The sequence below is a fragment of the Molothrus aeneus genome, chromosome 1 (assembly GCF_037042795.1).
Source record: "Molothrus aeneus isolate 106 chromosome 1, BPBGC_Maene_1.0, whole genome shotgun sequence".
In the NCBI taxonomy this organism is placed as follows: Eukaryota; Metazoa; Chordata; class Aves; order Passeriformes; family Icteridae; genus Molothrus; species Molothrus aeneus.
In genome coordinates, this window is record NC_089646.1 from 138,838,074 (window position 1) to 138,864,369 (window position 26,296).

The window sequence follows — 26,296 nt, forward strand, 5'->3', positions numbered from 1 at the left end:
CATTTTTAAAATTTATTCCCCTTTCAGAGAAAGCATTTTCAGTAGATTAATAAGTAGATCTGTAAAATTTCAGCATGCTCCTAGTGTTAAATATAATTTGGTATTGACTCCTCACTCAAGTACTTCCAAAAGTTTGAATTTGGTACTTAATCAACAGACTCATACTGACTGTAAAATTAAAATTAATTTCTTTGGTCCAACTTTGGTAAAAGCAGAGGAAAAAATAAGAGTGTAAAATATGTAAAATTACAATTTATCCTTAATATTCATTCATATTAAATACTGTTACAATTGTAGGTAGATGAATTGTCTGTTTACTTGACTCTGGGGCAAGGCTATGGTAACTAAGAAGGGAATGGAAAACCATCAAACATGCCAGAACAAGAAGCCAAACTGGCTTGTCTGGCCATGCAGGAGTTAGACCTGTCTCAGTGGTCTAAGGGACCACACAAAGAGCAGAAGGACCTGGTGAAGGAACACCCATCAGTGCCTGCTCCTGGCCTGAAAACCTTCTCAGATATCTGTTTCTCCATGGTAAATGTGCCAGGTATTACTGACAACATGAGCAAACACTGTATTTTAGCTCAAAACCAATCACAAATCTATGGTATATTTTCTCTGAATAATTTACTTTTTTATTATTATTATTTTTATTTTAGGGCTTTGAAATCATAGAATTATCCATCCTTTTCTCTACATCTAAATTTTAATTGAAAACCATTCAGGACATTGGATAAATAAAACCAAATCAAAACAAAATCACCAACAAAATCCAAAGCGAAATCAAGAATACTTTCCCGATTTCATGTTCTCACTTAAAAAATAAACAGTGCTAAGTCAAATGCTAACAATGCCCAATTTTAAAAGGCAAAAGGTATATTTTTGGAGGACTAGATTTTGCCGTTAAAACTTTCTATTTTTAAAGTGAAAGAATTACAATTTACATCTTTCATGTGTTAAATTGTCAAATTTATCTTACAAGACTTTGATGAAGAAAGGCTAGCAAAAGAACAAGTGTTGTCACTAGCAGAAGCTTCCAGTGTCCTCATTTAATAATTCTGCTTGCTTTTTCATTTCTTATTCTGGAAAACATATGTGTTTCTCCTTTCAGTAGATATCAGTCTGTGTCAAACAGGCAGCTATTAGACTATTCTGTTAACATTGTTCTGTCAACTAATACCACCCTGGTAGCTCCATTAAGTGGTTTTTTTCTGACCCTGACCCTTTCCTTCTCCTGGTCATTAGAAATTCATCCATATTTCTTTATGAATATTTATATGTATCTTGGATCCTTTACTATCTCCCAGCCAAACTCCTTACCTAATTTTTTGTGGAAATGATCAGGCTATTATGTATTTTTATATATTCACTATATGTTATTATTAGAGCAAGTGTTCCACTCTTTCTCATGCTGATTCTCATAAAAACCAGAAGTCAAAAAAAAGGTCCACATTTTTGCTTTGCTTTTGCCTCCTTCTTCCTCCATTTCTGCTATGTCACGGTTTCGACTTCTAGAATTTCCTGACTTGAAGATTTGTTTTATTTGCTCTGTCTTTTCCCACTTCCTCTCCCTTTAGGTGATCTACAGCACTACAAGATGTAGTGCAGGGTGCCCAGAGCTACACCCAATGTCTTGTCTGGGCAAAATACTGTGAGGGTGTGTTGATTCTCCTTCCTGAATCCAAATTTTGTTGTTTGTAGATCCATTTTACTTCTTGTATGTGTATCCTTTTTTGTCTTATTAAGTTGTTTCTCATACGAACAATTCCTTCTTAAACCATATAAAGACCCTTTCAGAGTATTTTATCAGTTCACTTAGATTATTGTCATTTTAAATGGCAGATGGAGTATCTAACTCCAAGTTAATTCTGTACATTACATCTACTAATTTAACAGCTGCTCAAGTTAGCAGACTACTAATAAAATAGGGAAAAACTGTCAGCTCTGTGAGGTTCTAGATTAAGTCTGTCAGAGACAAGCTCTCTCTGACTGTTTTGTTATTAGGGCTTTAAGACAGGGTGTAATATTTGCAGTCTTCATTCACCACGAACATTGACAATTGAAACTTACAGAGCTTTCTTTTTCACTCTCCTGTTTATGTCTTTTTGGATATTGATGAAGACCAGGACTTGTTGATAGGGAGACAACGAATCATTGTACCTCAAAAAGTTTCCATTATCAATCATAGTTCTGATTTTTTTCGGCTCATGCTGTTTATTATACCCTAAGAATACACATTTTTCTTCCTTCATCATGGTTCACTTCCTGTCCAAATTTTCAACCAGAGCAGATACTGTCAGCTGGTTAGGATCAAACTAGGGATTCTCCACTTTGGAAAGAACTTCAAGTCTCTTATCACAGTGATTTTTACTTCAGTTGCTCCATGGTTTTTTAGATTTCTCCATTATTTGCCTGGAAAGAGAAGAAAAAAAGGAATTTCATTTGAGAATTTAGGGACTAGTGAACAAAACCAATCGGATTATACTTTCACAAAGAAAGAGAAAATAAAAAAAGGTATAAATCCTAGACAAAGGCCAATGAGTAGATAAGGATACAGAAAGCAGCAAGAACAAATACCAAAGGAGTTGAAGGAGAAAACAAAGGCCATTAAAAAAGGAAAGAAGGAACCAGCAACCAAAGTGGAAAACTATGAGATAGTAAACTAAATTATTCATACTAGGAAAATTTTCACAGCACAAACAACCAAAATAAATCATGTAAAATAAATAAATACTGTGTCAACAGAAGATATGTGGAATCTTGAACTGAAAATTGGTAGGGACACAACAATAAATACAGAAAAAATTGTAGATAAGAGAAATAGAGAATTGAAAGAAATGTAACAGAAATAAATATATTGGTAAACAGATATTTAGCTCTGAGATGGATTTTGAGTAGACAAATCATTTAAAAAGAGGAGGTTTTTTAAATCTGAAAAGTTTGCTTTATGAAAAAATACATTGAAGTAATAACATTTTTGGCACTGTGCTAAATGCAAAGCTGAAAGAACATATCAATTGTTCTATACTCTTAGAAATATTTTTATGTGATGTTAAAAGTCTAGACACTGATAGAGAGAGAAAAGTAGATAATTAAAACCGATAAAAGAATATGCTTGTCTGGACGAGGCGCTACTTGTCACTTGAATTTATACTTACATTACTACATAGAAACCAAGGTTTTTGCAGGTTTGGAAACAATAGTTAGCTAGAAAGGAAATCTATAATTAAGTGGTAAGGATTTGAAAACCAAACCCAAAACCAAACCAAGTCAAACTAAAAGAAACCTAAGCAACCAACTAAAATTTTGGCTATATTTGAAGGTGGAGGTAACTTTCTAGTAACTGACCTTAGAAGAGACTTCCCCATTATCAGCTTTCCATAGGATATCTTTCTCTGAACTGGATGGCCAGTGTGGCTGCTTTGAATTGGCTGATGGATATTGGACTAGCTTGTTTACTTCTCATAGAATGCAAGAAAAACCTCTTTTACAGCCTCTGAGATCTATTCTCTGTCTTCTTTGGATAAACTGGTAGCTAATTTAAACTGATAGCCACCTACATATGGAGAGTGCACTTGCCAGTTTCATAGCGGGATGAGTATGGTCATTTCTGAGAAACAAAAATTTTACTTATTCACTTTTCTTTGTGTTGCTAAATTCCTTCATGGTATTTGAAACAACCTAGGAAGAAAAGCTGATTTTTGTTGTGAGGCCATTTATACTCTGTAACACAACCTGCCAGCACTCTCTGTGGCCATTAGTTTTTCATCTATGTTTCAGTTATAGAAAGGAAAAGAATGATCACAAAAATAGTCTTGTCCCAGAAAGTTCTAGCCTTTGGGAAATTATCATTCTATTACAGGGTTGTCTAACTGTTAGACCTGTTTACATGACAGAAAGGTAACTCTTAAACCAGCTGTTAAATTCACCTTGTATTGTTGCAGTTAGCAGTATCAATGAAAATGCCTTATAAAGTTGATAATTGAATCAGAATATATCTGGAACAACCAAATATTGTTGCTAAACTAAACCCTGAACTGTTGGTTTCTGTATGAATACACTATTTCTAGTATCTTTGAAGAAAGGCATAATCCTTCTATTTTAACCTGTATGTCTGAAGAAAGCCAAAATTATCCTTTGAGGTTTTGTGCAAATATATGTTTGTCTGTATGTATTTACATATACACTAATTAAAAAGAACATGAGGCATATGGCTTTACCTGAAGAACTTTTCTCTCTGTCTCTCTAATACTTGCACCTGTAATAAGCAATATGCTGGTAGGCTTTCAGCTTTGGGTATATTGAAAGTTGGAATTGCATCAACATGATTCAACAATTTTATGTAGAGGTTTTAAACCTTTTCTCTTCCCCTATGTTTTGGGTGAAGTAGATTTAATCATTCTGTATCTCAGGTTTTCTTGATGGTTGTCTAGGGAAATTAAGTCTTTTTTGTTTGGATTTTTTCCCAGACTAATATTGGACATAGGATTTTGTCTAAAGATTTGGTTGTATAGAACTGCACTAAATTATTGATCAATATGCTGTAACAACAGGTTTCATTATTATGCTAATGTATACCAGACATATATGGAAGTGGCTATTAACACTGTTTTATGAGATACAGCTGTAAGAAATTTTTTAGCTGATAGTAAGCTATGAAGAAGTCAAATCAAAAACATGAGTTACTTCAAAAAAAACCAAAACTATAGACTTCATCACACAAACAAATTTATTTATGGCACTTTATGTTTGGTCGGGGTTTTTTAGTAAAAAATATGTTTTCTTACACAGTATCTTTTTAGATTGGTATTTAGAGTAGTGCCCAGTTATTCTTGATATTGAATTAAAAGGTAAAATTTGAAGAAATGTTTAAAGCAAGACCAACTTGGAATGCTCTAAAAAACCCTATTCACTTTATGCCTTGTTAAATGGGTTGTTTAAAGAATAATTTTAAACTGAGTTCTCACTTTGTATTATGTGAAGCAGTGGTTTGACGAAGCTATATTTAGCATTTTTATAAAGAGTATATCCATAAAATGCAAGGAAAATGGAAAAGTTTTAAACTTTCTATGTAGGCTTTTCATTGTCTTTATCAGTCACAGTACTAAAACGTAACAACTCTAACTCTTTACTTTGGAATGAAATGTGGGTAGCCAACTCATTTTCTTCTCTGTGAGATATCCTGTTTGCAGTAACAATTGCTTCCCTTTTAAAGTCTTGTTTACTCCTCTATCTGATTCTATTAATGCCAGTCAATGATGATTCGGTCAATGTCAGAGTTATGGCTCTGATATGGAACCAAGATAACACAGATAACCTATCCTTTGATGATTGCAAAATAGATCAGCTAAGTGGACTCATATTTCTATTATAAATTTCTTTTTATTTAAATCCATTTATTAAAAGGCAAATGCTAGTTTTAGACCTGTCAATCCAATAACTATTTACCAATGTGCATTTCATAGCTATTATCCAATCCTAAATGCAAAGACAAACACTAGTTGCATTTTCTTATCTGATTTCAGCAAAAGTAATGGAATCTTTTAAAATCTCTTTTCTGAAATTATTATGGCATTTCTTTGTTCATTTTGGAAGTATTTCTTCTATGTTCAATCAGGTATTAGAAGATTATGAAGAGTGGAGGTTAGAATAGGTTACCTGACACACTTCTGTTATATTTCCTATGTTCTCCAAGTCCAAATTTTAATTTAGATTTTTCTCCCTTGGAAAAGGGAGCTTATCTTCTATTTTAAACTCAAGTATCCTTTTCTTAAAAAATGCTTTTCATTTTTCTCCTAGAAGTTTTTCTAGGGTATTTCATATGTAGTAACCAATATAGAATTAATAATTTACCTTCTATGACACTGGAAATTGCATGGCTTTTTATTTATGTTTATATAGAATATAAATTGTACTTATGTAATAGGTACGTTACTTTAAACCCTTTATTTCACTGCATTTGTAAAGATCATTATAGGGTCACATTTCTGGTTTGATGGGATAAAAAGCACCTCAAGTGCCACAACCATTTTTCTTAGATCTGTCTTTTTCAGAATTTTAGATGTGTAAATGTAAAATATTTTGCATTATAACATGGTTTTCTTTTCTTCTGATTTGTATTTAATTTGATTGTCTGTTTTGTTGCTTTTTTACCTACCCAAACCCCAAGGGCATTTCAGAGAAATTCTGAGTTTAATTTCTCACTGCAGTGGTCAAAAAGAAAGACTTTATTCATACTTATTTCCTCATTGCAGTGGATTCAGGCTCTGCCTTGAAACACACCATATGCTCCAGACCTCTGAGTGTAAAGATAGACATACCCAGTGCTGGAGGAGAGACACCTTTACTCTAGCACCTCTCTTCCCTCTCTTGCTCTTTCCAGTACACTCTGCTTATATGTTCTTTTTTAAAGTGAACAGGGGCCTGTGAGAAAAGTAAGTTGTTTCTGACAGTTCAGAAAGTTTTCTGGAAGAAAATAAATTAAATAAAATCCATGGAGTTTTTAGTTTGCTTGTTCTTTCTAGGTATCACAGCTAATTTAGCTGATGAATCAGTTGGTTTTATTCTATTTGTTGTCATTATTCTGTTTTAAAAAGCTGAATTTTTCATATTAAAAGCATAGACTCTGAAATATATCCATGTAGTTGGTCCTCTTTTACATGGCCTGCTACTACAAATTTATCTCTATACCAGAACAGAAATAAAGAGTGTGGTGATAATGTCACAAGCCTTTTGCTCATGGATGAATTCCAAAGTGACACAGAATATTTAGTATAAGTTGGAGCTGTTCTGGAAGTTCCTGGCACCTACAATGGTGAGAAGCAAAATATGGCATCTCTCCTTTCCATATTGTGCTATTTTCACACATTAAGGCAAAGTTACAAAAGATAGTCCAACTCATCTAAGAGCTTGTTGTCACTCACAGAAGGAAACCCATCTCCTGTGTTCCTCTGGCTTTGGCTGTATGATCCTTCTCTTTCTTCCACTGGCTCTGGCACTCATCAGGCATACCACTTTGAGGATATGCTTCCCTTTGCTAACTGAATTGACTCAGGTTTATTTTTAAAACAATAATTCTTCATCAGGGTGGTTAAATAAATTCAGAGTGAAGGGTGCAAATGACTAGAACCAGTGTGAACTCAGTGTTAAAACTCTGGGGAAATTGGAAGGAGCAAGTTCCTCTCCTTTTGTGCTTTGAAAGCTCCAAGATCTGCTAAAATGTATCATAGATCTTCACCCAGGTTTAAGATGAGGACAGTAAACTATATTGTCACAATGTTCCAGATGCTCAAGGTTAAAAATATGTACTGCTTGCTTAATGTTTTTCTTTTTTAATTCTAGTTACTTTAATAGGATAAATACTAGGATGCTTTCAAATTCTCTAAAGGTATTGTCTTGATATGTTTTGTTCTTAAAAGTTTTTCTCTCCAAGAAGCCAGAAAATCCACATCCTACAGATTTTTAAAGACTATTTGTATGGTACTGCAATATCTGGTTCTTCTTACTTATCATTTGAAATTATTCTTGAAAGTTTTATATCTTAAAACAAATTCAGTGCTTTAGAAAAGATAATTATTTATAAAATCTGTTTCATTTCTTATGATAGAAAAAAAGTGGAGAGTTGTATAATAAAAGTTTTACACTGATAATGGATGATGGCAGGTTTTAGAAACATGTTTTGTACAGAATATAATGATCATACCAGAACCTGATGAGTACTTTATTGTTTTGTTCAAAGCAGCTGTTCAATTAACAGTTTTCAGCCTTGACCTATAATCATTATTTTAAAATAATAGATTGCATGAGCAGTTTTGCATTTTGACAGGGAAAAAATTATCATTTGACAAAAATTAAATTAGTTCATAAATCATATGTCAATTTGTTAATGACTTGTTGAACAAAGCAAATTTTTATTACTATTTTCAATGAGAGTAAAACTCAGATCTGGTCGACCACTTTTGCTCAATCAATTTTTGCTTTGTTTTATAGACTATTAAATTCTGTTTATTTATTTTAAACCAATTGAAAAAACATATAAAAATTGTAGGAGTTACTCCTATTAATATTTTAATTGGAATACTCTTAAGGAAGCCTTTAAATTTCTTACTTTCTTCCTGATTCAATGGCCAAGTAACTGTTTCTTTAGAAAGAAATTTGAAAGACCAAAGATACGCTGAATTTTACCAGGATGTTGCAGTCCAGTCTTGCAATACTCTCAAATGCAATTCAACACCTTTATTAACTTCTCAACATGTACACATGAATGCACACAAGCACATCCAAAAACATAAACACTAAAGGGAATTGAACTTAATTGTCTATTACTCAGTAGATAAGTGTTATCCTTTTCTAACACTCCTGAGGTTTAAAAGTTGTTTGTTCTGAATTGGTGTGTAAGAAAGAACATTAGAAGTTGTGCTGTTGACTTTGGCTGGCTGCCCGATGCCCATCAGCCACTCCATCACTCCCCCTCAACAGCAGGAGAGCAAGAAAAAAGAAGATGAAAAAATTCCTGAGTCAAGACAAAGACAAGGAGGTACCTTTATGCCAGAACGTAATGTACACATGAAATTTACACATTACAGACCTTCAGTCACTGCCTAAAAATTGATTGATTTCTTGAATTATGGGATTTTCATATCCCATGTATTTCTTTAGCAATTCTATCAGCGATACATTGCTGAAGTCTGAATTCACTTATTACATGAGTTACATGTCCAATCCCTTTCTGAATTCTTTTAAGCCTTTGGATTAATTGAACAACTAGTTCAACAAGGTAATTGAATTTCACCTTACCAGTTTTAGTTTGACACTTTTCAGTTTAATTAATAAGTGTGTGTATATAACAAGTGAGTAACTGATCACTATCATGGATGATTGTGTGATCCAAATAATCAGAATTCTTTTGGAGTTTATTTGATCCTCACTTGGATTAGCTACTAATATTTGCAGACTTTTTGACCCTTGTGATTCTTTGAACTTGCTATTAGAATATGGTCTTTTCTGCTCAAAGCTCAAAAAGGCATGGTTGCATAGGTGGGTCCATAAAAACATGGATGTGAGAAAAGGCCAATGCATGGGAATGTTAATGGGAGAATAGTTTTACTCTGGCAATTAAAAGAGTCATCAGAAAGATATAATCATGGAAATATTGTTGATGCGTCAGATTAAGTACACAATTCTCAAATCTTCAGAAACTTAAATTCATATGTAAGATGTAAACAGTGTTATTTTGCTTTAAGAAATATTATGGTGTACTAATATTAAAATATTGTCTTTTTAAAAAAATGTAAAACTTCTTTTAATTCTAGAAAAGTATTTATTTTCTATCTGGAAAAGGAAAAAATAATAAAAGTGACTCAGAAAACCCACCCCAAATATATGCTATAAACTAAGGAAAGTAGGATGCTTTTGTGTGCAAGTAGAATCATAGAATCATTGTGTTTCCTTGGGTCCTGTCACTGGTCACCACAGAGAGAGTCCAGTGTCTGCCCCTCCTCTTTCTCCCATGAGGAAATTGTAGACTGTGATGATGTCTCACCTCAGTCTCCTCTTCTCCAGGCTGAACAGACCAAGTGATCTCAGTCTCTCCCCACATGGCTTCTCTTCAAGCCCTTCAACATCTTTGCTTCCCTCCCTTAGATGCTCTCTGTAATAGGTTTATATCCTTCTTCTATTGTGGTCCCCAGAACTGCACATGGTACTCAAGCTGAGGCCACCCCAGAGCAGAATAATGGGGGACAATCTACTCCCTCAACTGGCAATTAATGCAGTATGTGATGAACTTTGTACATCTACTTGATGTAGAAATACTCTTGTAAAATTTATATCATAAATAAATAGCGGTAGTACCAACAAAGATTTGGGTTTTTTTCCCCTCCCCTCAGTTAGATGTTCCAGGGACATCTTATTGTGATCTTTCAGTACCAAAGAGAGGCTTTTAAGAAAGACAGGAACACACTCTCAGTAGGGCCTGTGGTGATAGGACAAAGGTTAATAGTTTCAAACTAAAAGAGGTTAGATTCGGACTAGATATAATGAAGAAATTTTTTACAGTGAGGGTGATGAAACAGTGGGCCAGATTGCCCAGAGAAGTGGTAGATGTCCCATCCCTAGAAATACTCAGGGTAAGGTTGGATGGGGCTCTGAGCAGCATCCTCTAGTTGAATATGTCCCTGCTTATCACAAAGGACTTGGACTAGATGACCCTTGAAAGTGCTTTACAACCCAAAGGTTTCTATGCTCCTATGACTTTATTTATCATAAGGACTGTGAAAAAGAACTCTCTACAGAGATTAGGGCTTTCAAAACAGGCCTGAATCCTGGTATCCAATTCTTTGTACCTGTTCAATCACTGGAAGAACAACAATTTCTCACTTTGGTATGTGCTGTAAGACTAAGCACATTAGAATTTCAAGGTTCTCTCTCCTGTGGTATTTGTGATTGCTTTGGTTTGTTACTTAGATCAGGTGACAGGGCTATTATCACACAGAATAATTTGAATCTGATTTAGTGTATCTCTTGGACAGTTAAGGACTGGATCTGACTGCCCAGAAGGCTGAGACACCTACTTTCTTGCAGATTTTCAGAACTTAACTGTATAAAGCCCAAACAAACTGTTCTGACCTCAGACCTGCCCCTGCTTTGTTTGATATCCTCTTATTTAGTGCTGTGAAATGAATATTTTTTATATCCAAGCAATCTTTTTACAGTAATTTTCACATATATTTTTCATATTTTCCATATTAAAACTTTTCTATTTATTTATTTGGGATGATGAATGTAATTTTGGTAACGTGCAAGGAAAAAACATAACAGGAGTGAAACAAAATCTCCTTTCTTTTGTGGCATTCACGATACTTTACAGTGGATATGGAGACAGTAAAAAAATGCTGAAATCATTAGAGCTGCATCTCGAGAACTAGGCTGTGGAATTTGATATAGAAATCCAATAGCATGAGATGTACTTCAAACTGAATAATCTTTATGCATTTGTGTATGGAGTATGGATTTCTGAGAAGCATAGGTAAATATGTTCTGGACCACTTTAAAGGTTTTGTTCAAAAGAAAAGATATTTGCAGTTAATAGTTGTAGGTGACTTTACTTTTAAAGATACTTTATTTGATTACTCTTTCATACACTTAAAAGCATTGTTGATACTTAAATAATGTATTTAATGATATAGACTATATTTTGTTTCATCATTTTTGGTAGTGAAATACATAACTTAGTTTTTAAAAGCATATTGCCTTGCTTTTCTTAGCTTTTCTCTTAGACTGTCATTTACGGATGACTTCTATTGCTCCTTAAACAGTTTTCAGAGCTTTTGAAACTTTCTACTGGTAGATGCTCAGTTTGCTGTTTAGATATCAGAGATGCTGTTGTGGTTTAACCCCAGCTGGCTGCTAAGCACCACACAGCCACTCCCTCACTCCCCCACCAGGGGGAAGAGAAAGAGAAATGGAAGAGTAAAAGTGATAAAACTCATAGACTGAGACAAAGACAGGTTATTAGGGAAATCCAAAGCCACACACACAAGGAAAGCAAAACAAGGAATTAATTCACCCTCAGGCATGCAGGTAGGCACTCAGCCACCTCCAGGTGAGCGGGGTCCCATGAGGAGTGATGGTGACTTGGGAAGACAAATGCCATCATTACAAACATCTCTCCTTCCTTCTTCTTCCCCAGCTTCATATGATGAGCAAGACACCATGTGGTATGGGATATCTCTCAGGTCTGGGGGTCAGCTATCTTGGCTGCATTTCCTCCCAGCTTCCCATTCATCCTCAGCCCGCTTACTAGAGTGGTAGCGCAGGGAGCAGCAAAGGCACTGCCCAGCAGGAACAGAACCATCCCTGCATTATCTCACTGTTTTCAGCACAAATACAAAACATAGCCCATATTAATCAGTGTGAAGAGAGTTAAGTCTGCCCCAGTCAAAATCAGCACAGATGCTTACATGTCTGATGAATTATTATGGAAATGACACAGAAAAAAAAAAAAGATAACACAACAGACTGAAAGAGAAAGAGATGCTAGTTTCTGCATTCCCGTGAAAGAGGGCAACCAAAAAAATTAACAAGCAAAATATGGGATGTCAAATTTGACACATTCAACATTGAAAATCTATGTTTATTAAGTAATCATATATTTTCTTTAATATCTTGGTATTGAAAATAAGAAAATGCCATGACATGTAGAAATAAGGGGATATGGTCCTCAGAACAAAATATCTAATGAGTATTAGATAAAAACAAATTTGCAGCTAGAAAAAAATACTGAAGAATGTTTTTATTTTAGTTGAGTAGGTGCTGGCCACAGCAAATGCTGCAACAAATTGGGTGAGAATATAATGCTTTTATCTTAGAGAATGCAAATAAACAAACCCTTCTGTTGAGGGCTTTCTTTTTTCTTTTTTTTTTTTAATAATAATTAGAGCTAGTGGGAAAATGTTAAACAAGTATCTGGCAGGCAAAAGATCTCACTAAATTTCAAAATGAATAGTGTAGCATCAGGCTAGTCAGATGTTAAATCTAATCATCTGCTACTTAGAAAATTAATAGAAGTTTATATGAATACAAAATCACACAGACAGGACTCCGGCAGCTAATAATGGATTCATCAGTATGTGGTCCAACAAAACCAAGCCCCAACAGTACCCAATGAAATTCAAGATGTATTTATTTGCTAAGTATTGACTGGTCGCGTCTGCATAAATAACAGATAGCAAGTTACTGGACATGCCAGCAAATAAAGTGGCTGGTAGAAGGATTATAGCTAGCTTAATGGGAAAAATCCACTGGTGATGAAGCTTCATTTGTATATGTGTTATGGATTTTAGAATAATATTTTCTGAAGATTATCTTAAGATTAACTTAAATATGTACCATTAAGACCAAAATTTCTTAGTGGAAAAGTTACATTCATGTAAAAGAAGGAAAAGGAAAAGTTACATTCATGTGAAAGAAAAAAAAACTAGAAATATTTTATCTGTTATTTGAAAATATTAGATATTTCAGTTTCTTGTAAACTGCTAAATACTGAATAAAATTTCTGTTGTCTTCAGAAAGTTTTCCTTTACTTGTAGGGAAGATTCTCAATGAAGTTATGCAATAGTTTGTTTTACCTACCTTCCTTTTATTCTTAGACTTTGCTTATTATGCATATTCTTTTTCAGAATCTTTCTTCTCCTTTTTACAGGAAAAAACAGTTATTTGGAGATCAAGCTAACAGTAAGAATGTATAAACATTGACATTCTTTTTAATTTTGTGGTCAAAGTTACAATAACTTGGCATGTTAACACATTTTATGTTTCTGCATAATTTTACATAAATTAGGGACAAACAATTCTTTCACCTTTCAGATTAGACTAAAACCCTTCCTGCTGCAAAATTTCTGTGACCTAATCAAAAATTTATTGAGATTAAGTGAGACTGCTATTCACTTAAAACTTTTTTGGTCAATTTCTTTGAATATGATCCTATCTAAGCAGAAGTATTCCTGAGGAACTGTATTTTCTTTGGAAATAACTAATATACTGTACAAAAGCTAGAATCTTGTGAACACAAAAAGAAAGCAAAACAATACAAAGAGCTGTTAGAATACATGCAAAAAAATTACCTATTTAAAAGCATAATCAATGTCAAACAACAAATATCTAAGTAAGACACACAAGCAAAGAGGAAATACAGTCATCTTCCTCACATCACAGTCTCAAGTAAACAATTTATCTAGGAGCACTTTTCTTTGACTAATCAAGATTTCTTTCCATAATTTCAACTTTGCAATTATTAGATGATTGCTCTATTTAGATTCTGAAGCTGGGAGCTGGTCTTCCTTGAGGGCTGATGAGTTTAAAGTTCAGCATGCAGCTTAAAGTGATATATGACTTAAGTTTTATCACAAGGACCACAGTAAAAGCAGAAAACAAATGATTTATCAAACTGCAGAAAATTCCAGTCAGAACTCTAAAGTCTTGGAAACCCCAAATCTGAGATTATTTGTCGTTTTAAAATTATGTCATGTGTGATTGAGAAAAGATGGTGGGAGAGATTAAAATAGAGAGATCATAATTACTCTTGGAGTAGTAGTGTTTATACTTTGAAAATGAAAACAGATTCACCTGTTTAATATACATGCTTTCTTTTTTTGAAAGTGACAGAATATAGTACAGGAGGAAGAGACATGGGGACACACTCTGTAAATGACCTGTTTGAAAGAAACTAATTATGTAATTTTTAATCATCTACAATGCCAAAAAATATTACTACAAATTTGCATATAGGTTCAAACATTATCACTACTGCCCAGAATTTAGTTATTGTATTTTAATTGGTATTGAAAGAATATTTAGAAATTCCTGCGTACATAAGAAAATATTTTGTTTGAGACTCCATTTGACTTTTTCCATTACTGAAAAAATAAATTACGATGGCGTCGGAAGACATATAAGACACAGATTCCTTCAAAACTAGTCTCTCACCTATAAAAAGACATCCTTAACCACTTAATTTATACATTACAAAATTGTATGCACTTGGACCCCGAGTATTTAGAGACATCTGAGGACCCAAAAAAAATCTGTCTTATTTCACCAAAAAGTCTTAAGAAATGAAAATATAGCAGTAAATATAACAGCTATTGTTACTAATCTGCCTATAATATTACTAACACTCATACTCGAAATAAATAGTTATTCAAAAATATGCAGTTAAAATGGTACAGAATTCTAATAGAATCTACCTTTTTTTTTTTTTTCCTGGTGGTGGTCTGTGGTGTTTTTTATGTCCATTTGGATCCTAAGCCACTTTGGCTTTCCTTGGGAGGATAAAGATAGCACCATGGGGTAGCTACGGAAAAAAACCAGCAAGATTAATTCTTTGTCATAGAGTATGATGGTGATGATTTTCTTCTCCTCAGTCTTGGGTCTACATGGAGTAATTTAATCTCATATGTCTTTTTCTCTGGTTCCAAGGCAATGGCTGTTTCTGTTCTCCATTCTTACACTCAGAGATGATTGCAAATACATTGACAGATTCATGTTACTGAAACTATATAGCATTGTAGTTTTGCATGCAAGTAATGTATAAATTCTGAATACATATTGTGTCTCCAAATGATGTCATTAATTTCACCATATTTACTACTAGAGTTTTAGAATTTCTGTATACAATAAATATTTCAGGATGAGCATCTGGTCTTTCTGACATAAAAAAGTTGAATAAATAGAAATACCTCTTAACCTTTTCCTGTGCTTCCAGAAACATTGGTAGCATTGCACTACATACATAATGAGTCCATTTCCTGTGGGTGTTAGGTGCCTGGCAAGCTTGTTAGACACATCAGGAAGAAAAAAACAAATATATTCATTCATGCAGTGTATTCATTTACAAATTTGTATCACTGTTCTGTGTTTGATAACATTCTGTAGCTAAACTGCATCATCAAAATCAAATACTCAAGTGGAATTTCACAATATAAAATTTGGATTTTTAAGAGTTGAAATAGGAGAAAATAGATTTTCTTAAACCTCTATAGACATTGTCTTTTAGTTCCCATGGTTTCCCATGGTGTCCCATGGCTACCTGGTATCAGGTACTGATGGGATCTCTTAATGACGTCAGAGAACACTTCCAAAATCAAAAAGGGAAAGAAGAAAAGGAACAGATAATCCCACCAAAAAGAAAAAAAAAAAGAAAAAAAAAAAAAGAGAAAGATCATGTGCAATATTTTTTTTTCTGCCAAAGTGGTAGACTATAAAGGAATGATTGAAGAGCCTACTAAAAGCTGTAGGCATGTACTGATGTCCTGCCTGGCCTCCATCTCTCCAGAAGCACATGCATCTCACGGTGGTACAATGTCATACCTACCAACTCTGTGCTGATGTTTCAAATATCTCACAGTATCTAACACAGCAATAGAGAGTCACCTGAATAACTCCATTAGGTATTTTAAATTTGAAAAAAGTTAGTACAAATGGAATGAGATATGCAAATGCAATGTAAGATGGAAAATTGTTGTAGATAAAAAAAAACTTCAGCTGCTAGAGGAAATTTAAATTTTAAATGTGTTTAATATGCATATGATATCTGCTTAACGAGATGACTTCTGATTTTGCATAATTTTCCACCTAAAGTTTCGTTTTTACCAGAGTGCTGAGTTAGACATTTAGTTGTCTAACATTTAGTTGGAAATTGAGACTGATCTGAGTAAGTGACAATCAGATCCATGCGGATACATTGTCTTACAGGTATTTTGCTGCTTACCTGCCGTCTCTCTCCTGCAGTTATGATGTGCTTGCTATGTTTCATTTTAAAAGGCAATGAAAACTATTCTAGCTAAAACTTATGACAGTTTGTAGAGATATAAGACTTAAATAAGTCTTAGTAATACTCAAATAAGACTTAAGCTCTGAGGTCAATATCCTTTTGTACGTAATGAATAATACTCAAGTATTAGGTTATTTCAATATTAATTACATTACAGTTCTTTCTAAAAATCTGTAGTATTTTACTGAGTGATATTTGCATGTTGAATTTTTACTTACTAAAACTTTTGATTAATTTTGCATCCACTAAACCAAAAATATCACCTTTGAATTTCTTCATATCAATTCAAGTGTAGCAACCAAATTAAAGAAAGAAGCTTATCCTTTTTGACTAAATGCAACATAATGATGGTTATAAAAGGCCCACTGCTGAAAGCTAAATGGTATCCAACAGCTCCTATAATGATCTGTTTTGCATCAGGAGTTGTAATGCTTACTATGCTAGTAACATGTGTTCATTTTAAAAATCAACTACCCATCTAAGCTGTGTCTACATACCACTCATAAAATTCAATACTTTGGGATAACTGTATTTCTTTTCTGCTGGGTATATGTTTATACCCAGAATTCTTTTAAATCATTGAGTACATAAATGGATACCAGCTAAACCTACTTGGAGTTTTATTCTAATTATTGGTCTGGTTTTACATTAGGCCAGCTTATTTTAAAGTATTGATGCTAACCAATGAATTAAGTTATTTATTGGTTGATGACCAATCTCTTAGAAAAAATGCACTGATATTGAGTTATTAAAAAATTATGTATATGCCTGCTTGGGAGATGTAAGCATTTTATTTCCTTTTTTTATTAATAAGACAAAAATATACTTTACTAATGAAATAAAAGATGCATTTCCTTAATCATAAATATTCTGTACATAATTATTCATCTTCTCATATTAACATAAGTTCTTTAGTCTTGTTTTAATTATATTATTCATAAAGATACCAATGACAAAACAAAGAACAGCTTTCCAAATACACCCTCTAAGGACCTGCTACATATAAATATGTGAATATATGCCTCTTTAGGGGCCTTTTCTACTTTTGTTCATGTTTTTCATTTTTATGGTTATATGATGTGAGTACTATTATCATTTGGCTTTCATACCTTTCATGACTGTAACATGGCAAAAATTGGCTATTGAACTGAAGAGTTTTTTTTTTTTTTTTTTTTATTTTGTTTTGTTTTCCAAAGATTGCTTAAGAAAAAACATCAGTATACCACCTATCAATTTGCAGTATCTGTTAAGGACACCAAGTACATAGAGATAAAAGAAATATATAAAACTTTTTATGATCACTGCAGCAAATAACCTTAATGGTGAATTACTGGTACACTATATAGTACTCATCTAAAGGCATCTTAAAGCTAAAAATAAGTATAACATTAAATAAATGCTAATATTGCAATTACACTATTTTTTAGCAGATTATTTCCTGACCTTTTGAATTCTGAGCTTCTCATCACTCTACATCCTTCCCTCGATGAGACTAGAAATGCTGATAATGGCAGGACATAACTTATCAGTTAATTTGTGATTTCAGACAACTGAGACTGAATTTCAGAATGAGAAGCAATAAATGTTCTAAAACGTCCGTAAACACCATTGGTGTTTGTTCCTACATCAAGCAAAATCAAAAATATGTCATCTCTTCCAGCAAAATCATCAGAGTTTACATGTTTCTTAAAGCGTGCTAAAGACCAGCCTATGTAGCTGCACATATATAGCTGTATTAAAAAAAAATCAAACCAAAACAAAAAAACTAAACCAAACATAAAAAATCCCTCAGAAACAAAAAGTCACCATGAATTTGTTCTATCAATGAAAAAGGAAAGTGTAAATCTTGAGCCACCCAGATTAACTCTGCCTTTTATCCCACATTGAACAGTAGGTTGGACTATGTGGCCTCCACAGGTCCCTTTTGACCTACAATTTTCTGTTGTTCTTAATTCAAAGTAAAATGTAAAATAAGGGCTTATCTAAAACACATGAAAATAATTTTAATCACAGTCATTAATAAAATATATCAGCCCATCTACTACACAATTCACCACACAAGGCTAAGTGGGTTCCAAAGGTATGTGTTGATTTCACTGGTCTAGTTGTACATAGCTAAGTTTTTCAACTTGTTCTTTACACATTTTTGACAGTTAAATGTTATGGGCTATGATGGTCTGATATGAACCTGGATAAGGTTATTCTTCTAAAACTGAGGAAGATAAGAGTTGTCATATGGACATCAAATAAATATGTAGAAGTGAGTATCAGCAGAGCTTATCAGCAGTGATGAGTACACAAAAAAATTTTCTTTCATTTGTGCCTCCAACACAGTGGTTTTAATAGAACAAAAGAAAACCAAACATACAAGTGACAAAACCACAAACCTTAATGACCCTGTAATTCCTTTCAAGAGAGCTTTTTGTATGGATTTATTATTTCACAATGACACTGCTCTTCTAGTTCAAATTAAAAATTTTTTCTCTGAGGCCAAAGTGCACTGTTTAAATACTAAATTCCCTCATTAAAGTGAATCATGGTCCCTTTCTTTCATCACATTACTGTGGAAAAATTCAGCTACTACAAATTTTAGCAGAAACCTGTGTAAGATATTTAGCACAATACATTTTTTGAACATAAACTCTAAATTGTCTGGTGATTTCTTTTGTATTGATTCCTTGTATTGTGATTTCTTTGGTTGTTCTATTTTTCCAGCTACTGACAATCTGAACTGGTTTTAAGTCCAGTTTCTGCATCTTACTATCATCTATTCTAAGTATAGTGTCCATCAAATATAGTAAAATTTTCTAATAATTCCTCATTTACTATATAAAATAATTTTTGCAAGTAATGCAAACTACACCCTTTTAAGACAGTTGTCCTTTCCATGATTAAATATTATTGAGAACAGCCATCTGTCACACACAGTTTTATTTTCCAAACAATTAACCATGAATTGTGCTTTTTTGTTTCTTAGGTTAACAGGATTTCATCTTCCTCCACCTGTGACAAGTACAAAATCTGTATTTTCACTGCGCTTGACAAGTGACTTTGCAGTTAGTGCTCATGGGTTTAAAGTTTACTATGAAGGTAAGACATTCTTAACAAAATAATCTGTTTTTTTTTTCTCTGATTTTTATACATTAAAATAACCCCTAAACGTCCCACAGAAATATACACACATATAACTTTATCCAAGTTACTATATTTGCTTTTCATGTAATCATTTACAGATGCATAGTCATATCTCAAACCAAAATATTTTAAACTCTATAATCTATAATACCATCCAGACACAAATTTTTTTTATCTGTAATAGTGGCAAGTTCTTTTAATTCTGAAAAACTTAATTGTTATTGAACAATTGTTATTGTTCTGATCCTTCTGACATATGCATATTCAAATTAATGTCAAGACACTACTAGTTAGTCTTGAATTTCGCTGGATTGTGGCATCTGCAAATTTTATGGGTGGAAGCCTTCTCATATGTTTGCACAGGAGAACTGCTGACTCAGTTCTCTGAATTGACATAAATATATTTCTCTATTGCTGTTTACACAATTGCCTGTAGTTTTTACACAGACACTGAAGTTAATGAGCTGGAACATGTATTCCTGAAGTCTAGAAGTTCATAGCATTTCATATATATATGTCCCAGGAAGGATCTTGTTTATGATCAAGTTCACTATGGTAGTATTTGAAGAGTTGGTTTATACCATGAATTTATTTTTTAAACCCTTTTCTTGGTATCAGGGACTATGAACTCTAATAAGTTTTTATAGGATATAAGCAGAAGCTGTTGTTTTTTTCTTTGCTATAGTGTCTGGTGTTTTGTTTTTTTTTTTCATTTTTGGATTCCCCACCCTTTTTTTAAGGACACTTGGTGTTAAGACACTTGATTTTTCTATTTCCATGAAGTGTCTCTGTCAGCAAAGCTGGAGCTCTGGTAAACTGCCTAGAGAAGTACTGAGGCCATTGCTGTGCCCTACTTGGTCCCATCTGCAACACACACTAATCTCTGAGAAAGTAACTAGCTGAGTAACACTTTGATAGCCAGGAAACTATCCAAAAATTGGTAATACAGTGAAGAGCTGCTGTAGAAATACAGCCCAGAATCACTCTGTAGGAAAATGTCTTCAGCCATTGAAATAATTTACCTTTAGGTATGATGCATTATGATGAATTTCTACTTCATGTAGAAATTCTCTCCTATATACCAAGATAGAAAATGAAAAACATAAAATGATTTTTAGGACTTTCTTGTTCCTTGATTCATTACAGAAAATAGATGAAATTATTATAGACTATCTTTTTTTTGGGGGGTGGGTCGCACGTAAAAGAGAAATTCAGCCTATATGTAAGTGGTTCTTTCTAGATTACAGCTACTCTGCAGTCTGTTATTTTTCAAGCATTTGGTAACTGTTCAGCAGCAGATAATTAAAACTGTTTTATTAAAATGCACTATGAAATTCCTATGGATTTTTAATTATGCAAAATATATGCTTCTCATGCATGAATTGAATTCATTATATATGATATCATCTGTCCCTATAAACAATTTATTGAGAGATTTTGCACTGCTAACGCTAACACATAGCATGCTATGCATCTCAGTTATGATAGAGATTAATTAAGATTAAAATGGAAGATCAGTCAAAGACTTCAGCTTGCACATATGACTGACCCCTCACATAGCTCCTTTCTAGGTGAAAATAACATCCTGATTAATAGAACTCAATCTCCTGGGTCAATATAAAATCTGGGGAAATCTTACCTTCAACCACAGAAATCAGCATTTTAGAACAAAGCATAAACTTGTTATCTTGAACTTGATACTAATTTCTTTTTGAAACTGATGTTTTGTTTTGTGAAATTAGGAATTTTCAAAAAAGTTAAGCTGGATACCAGAGTTTTAGTTCAATGGAATCTCCCTTTCCACAGCCAGATCTACAGTTTTAAGACCTGAATCGAGCTAACTTCATTCAGAGAATTTTTCTTTCACTATATTTTTTCCAACTTCATGTGAAGCTATCCTCTTTAAACCCAGATAGCAAAGTGAAAACTCATTACATTACATTCATTTAATGCCTCTTTCCTTGATGTGAGAGAATAGATGTATTTAAATGATAATCACATCAGGGAAATTTCCATTTCTGTTCTTGTACTCTTTGTGAACATGTATAACCCTGCAATCAACATTTTAAGATCTGGTTCTGCCTAGTATCCAGTTTTCAAAAATTTTGATTGCCCAGTAGCTCCTTTTTAGCTTCTTGATGAAACATCTACATACTTAGCACCCTTAAATATCGGGCCTCATAATTTAAAGCTTCATTATGGATACGTAATTTGAAATTTAAGATAGAAATGATTAACAACCTGTCATTGCAATAAAGCAAAATTATAGAGGTGGCTTGAGAGGATAGGGTGAGAAGTAGAGAGACATATATCTGAAGGGATTAGATCCAGTTGTAATTTGAGAAAGAAGGAACATACCTTTCATAATCAGAGATAATTTAAAACATTTTCTTTTGAAATGGTTTGAAATAGATTTCATAGGTATACGGTTATATGGAATCCATTACTGTTCACTATTTAGAAAAACTAAAATAAAATAAACAAAGCCTCCAAATATCTATTTTATCTCATCCTCTTGACAAATTTGCAGTTGAGCTGAAAGTTGACAAGAAACTCCAGAGTACCTAAGAGAATCTCTGGGAAATATGAATCCATGGTGGACTTTCTTGATCATAGCATATAGGAACATATTCATTTTCTGATATCATGAGAATAAAAATGTTTATGAGAAGATATAAAATTGTATCATTAATAGAAAGACTATTCTGATCCACCTTATATAATCCACTGCAATTGCATTCAGTCAAACCAAGGGCACTGTAGACCACAATATCAACTCTGGCCTGCTAAACATCAATATCATAAGCCTCAGTCTGCAATCTTCATCCCTCCATTCTTCTCTCCTTCTTTCTCTTCTTCTCACCCCCTTTTTCTTTCCTCTATATCAAGTGGCATATTTGAGTTATCTTTGGTACCATTATACACAAACTTCTTCATGTTTAATTTCTTTATTATTCAGAAAAGAACACATCTGATAATCACCCCTCTCTATATAGCACAGTACCCCTGAAGAAAAATTAGTTCATGAGAGAAAACTGGAACAGATTACTCAAAAGTAACAGACTTCACTTACAGTGACAACAGAAAATGGTGAGGTGCACTAAAAATTAAGGAGGGATTTTAAAAATACCCTGAAGCTAATTTTATCACTGTCTAGTAACACAGCATTGCTGGTTGGAGTAAGAAATGGGGAAGTTCTAAACCTGCTGATTCTGTGCCTGGGTTTTTTTGTTTTTTGTTTTTTTCATTTGTTTTTTTTTTTTTGTTTTGTTTTGTTTTGTTTTGTTTTGTTGTTTTGTTGTTTTTTTTTCTGGAGAGGTTTATGGGGAGGTTTTTAGTATCTTTCAGGCTCTCTACAACATGTACTAATATCTGGAGAAGGAATGCTATGCTTAATTTTCTATTTGATAATTTAGGCTAAGTACAGTGTAGATGTGCCCTTTTATTTTATTTCTTGTGGGATAATTTGGTTTTGGAACAGAAGAGGTCGAAGGACTTTTCCATTTCCTGTTGTCCTAAGATACATAAGCAGCTTTATTCATGAAGAGTACATGAGTATTCATGAAGGGAGGGGAAATACAGCTGCTGAAAAGAAAGCAGCAGAGCAGCTTGGCCACACAGCAAAGGGGATTCAGTGGACCTAGTCCTGCTTTGAACAGTGCTTCCTTCTGTTCCCACTGTGGTATTTTACAGCTTTTAAACAGGTAGCTGACATTGCTAAAATCATTGACTTCGTTAAGAAATGGACTGCTAGAATTTATGGCAATCTTTATTCAAGTTAAATATGATAGACATTTTTTGTGTTATCCTATTGGTCATGGTAAAGAATAGAAAAATTTAATATATAGATTACCCTTATAGTGGAAACTCTAAATGCCCAGGAGGTGAATTGCAAATATTTATAGTAGTGGTATGAAATATAACTTTATCTGGTTTGTACTGCTGCACATAATTTTAAATCCATATTATAAAACTGAATTATTAGACACTGTATAAGTAATGAAATGGTCTTTAATATTTGTACTGCAGTGCTGCCATGGAGTTCAGAAATTCTGCTGAAATATTTTTGAGAGGGATCCGAGTGCAATGTTTAAAATTTCAAGCATGATCACAGCTTTATCAATAATGGGAGGTGGGGAAGCAAAGAAAGGAGCAGATGGTGTTTATTAACAGAATAGGATTTCCATCTAGTGACTTCTGTGGACTTATCATGCATTTCTTTCAGAAATATTAAGAAAAACTGGTAGCTGATGTACAGCATTATTGAAGTATGTAGATAAGAAATACTAGTAGGACTTAAATATGTCAGGATGTGGGTGCTAAAAATAATTTTGGCAGTTAGTATAAAGCTAGAGAATAAATAGGATAAACAATTTTTAGCTCTCCTGCATATCAGAATTAAGAAATGTGGCTACACATAATCTCAATCTGGGATTCAGGTAAGGTACATGAAGTCCTAGGTGTATAAAGCTAATAATATCACTGCTAGCTTAACATTTCACTGCTAGCTTAACATATCACTGCTAGCTTAACACTGCTAGCTGTAACATTTAAAGGAGTACTAATGAATTATTGTTTGATTTTGGAGTGCTTTCTATAATAAATCCACTGAAAAATTGTTTGCCAGGTTGGAGTTGTAAAAGACACTGAATTGAAGCTGTAAGTTTGTCACCAAGCTGGTACCTGATGGATACTGCAGGCTCTTTGTTGTTCTGTTCACATTTTGCTAAAACTGCTGTGGGTGTGGCTGCTCTCTGTCATTACATTGCTTCAACAGCCCCTTAATAAAAATTGAATTGAATGGAGGGGAAAGGAAAGGAAAGGAAAGGAAAGGAAAGGAAAGGAAAGGAAAGGAAAGGAAAGGAAAGGAAAGGAAAGGAAAGGAAAGGAAAGGAAAGGAAAGGAAAGGAAAGGAAAGGAAAGGAAAGGAAAGGAAAGGAAAGGAAAGGAAAGGAAAGGAAAGGAGAGGAAAGGAGAGGAAAGGAGAGGAAAGGAGAGGAAAGGAGAGGAAAGGAAAGGAAAGGAAAGGAAAGGAAAGGAAAGGAAAGGAAAGGAAAGGAAAGGAAAGGAAAGGAAAGGAAAGGAAAGGAAAGGAAAGGAAAGGAAAGGAAAGGAAAGGAAAGGGAAAGGATTAAATTGCATAAATAGATACATTTAAATGAAACATACCAAATCTAACAAAGCAACATGCTAGACATAAGCTGATATATATTGTCTATTTTTAGTTCTATTCAACATGTTGGATAGCAAGAAGAAGGAAAAAAAAAGGGTGCTGGAGTTTCTGTATTTTGTCTCAATGTATGAATATATGCCAAATTGTCTAGGAAGTCCCAGAAAATTATCTAACAAATCCTTTTTGTCCTGGAATACTAGCTTGGATGGAAAACATCCCACTAATTCCTCTTCATAGACTTGTATCTACTACAGACTTTTATGCCATTCCAAATGCCAGATGCATAGTAAAGCTGTACAGTAGAATTCCTTATGAAAGCAATACCAGGTTGCCATGGTGCTACTACCTATTTTACCTATATGCTGTACTGGTACCATCATTCTTGTATAAATCCAGAGGAAGCAGAGAGAAAAATAGCTATGTGGACTTAATCTGGTTAATTTTTATAGCATTTCCCACTATTTTCTTGATACCACAACCACTGATTTGTCTAAAGAATAACTTCTGGAAACAAAGTTAGCTCTCAAAGACATCACGCTTTAAGAAAACTTTATTTGATCCCACTGATCACTCTGCCTCACTTAGAAGTAAGACTTTTTAATTCTGATTTTTGAACTTCCAGCTACTGGCTTTTGTTCTGCTTTTATCTGCTAAATTATAGAGCCCTTATTATTAGAATCTGTGAGTTCTTATGGAAGTTCTTAAGTACTGCAATTAAATCACAGGCTTCAGAGTATTCTTTCTCTTTAGTAGGGGCTTTTGAAGCATTAACATTAATTTTCCAAATAATGAATTATTTTCTGTCATTCTTCTGTATTTTCATCATTTTGTTACAGCTCTGTGAAAAAGGGCTCTGATCAGTACACTTGTCTGGCTGAGGCCTGCACCTGATCACCATAACCTGTCCTATCTTCTTATAAAATCTGTTTTTAACTTTCAGAGCAATCTCTCTCTGTGATGCATGTGTGAGGGTTAAAAGGGCTGAGTGCCAGCTACTGGAGCCAGGCTGGGTTTGTAGGTAACCCTGGCCTGGTACCAGCTACTGGAGAGCCTGGGGTCTCTGTGCCAGCTACTGGAGAGGGTGGGGATCTCAGCTGCCACTCACTGGGGTGGGAATGGAGTGTGTCCCAAAAAACAGCTATCAGGAGGAACCTGCATGAGCAAAGCAAGGGAAGGGCTCCATGCCAGCGTTTGGAGGAAGCCGTGTGACAGGTGCTGAGGCACTGTGATGACAACTCCCCTCAGCCTCTCCACACTGGGTGTGCATGGGTCACTCACCTGCACACTTCCATCTGGACTAACCAGCAGGAAGGAGATCTGGATTTAGGGTGAGGTACCATGCTGGACAAGTATGCCAGTACTGCATGTTTGCTAGTGAGCATCAAGCTGGACCAGCCAGTGATGAGGGGACTCCCGAGGCCGTAAGGGAGCCTGGAATCTGGGTGGGGTTTCCAGGCAGGCAGAGGGATCATGCCGGCATCCGTGGGACCCGTGAATGCACATGTGCCCATGCAGTCAGGTGATTCTGTGTGTGTGTGTGCCTGCATGGATGGCCTCCTGTGTCTGCCAAACAGAGAGAGGATTTCGCCACTGGTTCTCATGCTCGGGGGTGCTGGCAAAGCAGAGTCTTGCCTGTGACAGTCTGTAGCCCCATCTGT

At 34.2% G+C, this 26,296-nt stretch overlaps 1 protein-coding gene across 1 annotated transcript in view; it reads left to right on the forward strand.

Moving 5' to 3' along the window:
- CSMD3 (CUB and Sushi multiple domains 3) overlaps positions 1 to 26,296 on the forward strand; it is a 597,171-nt gene that overhangs the window by 86,807 nt on the left and 484,068 nt on the right. The window contains exon 3 of the mRNA XM_066565891.1: positions 19,308 to 19,420. Within this exon, the coding sequence (XP_066421988.1) occupies positions 19,308 to 19,420 (113 nt within the window). The remainder of the gene's footprint in view (positions 1 to 19,307; positions 19,421 to 26,296) is intronic.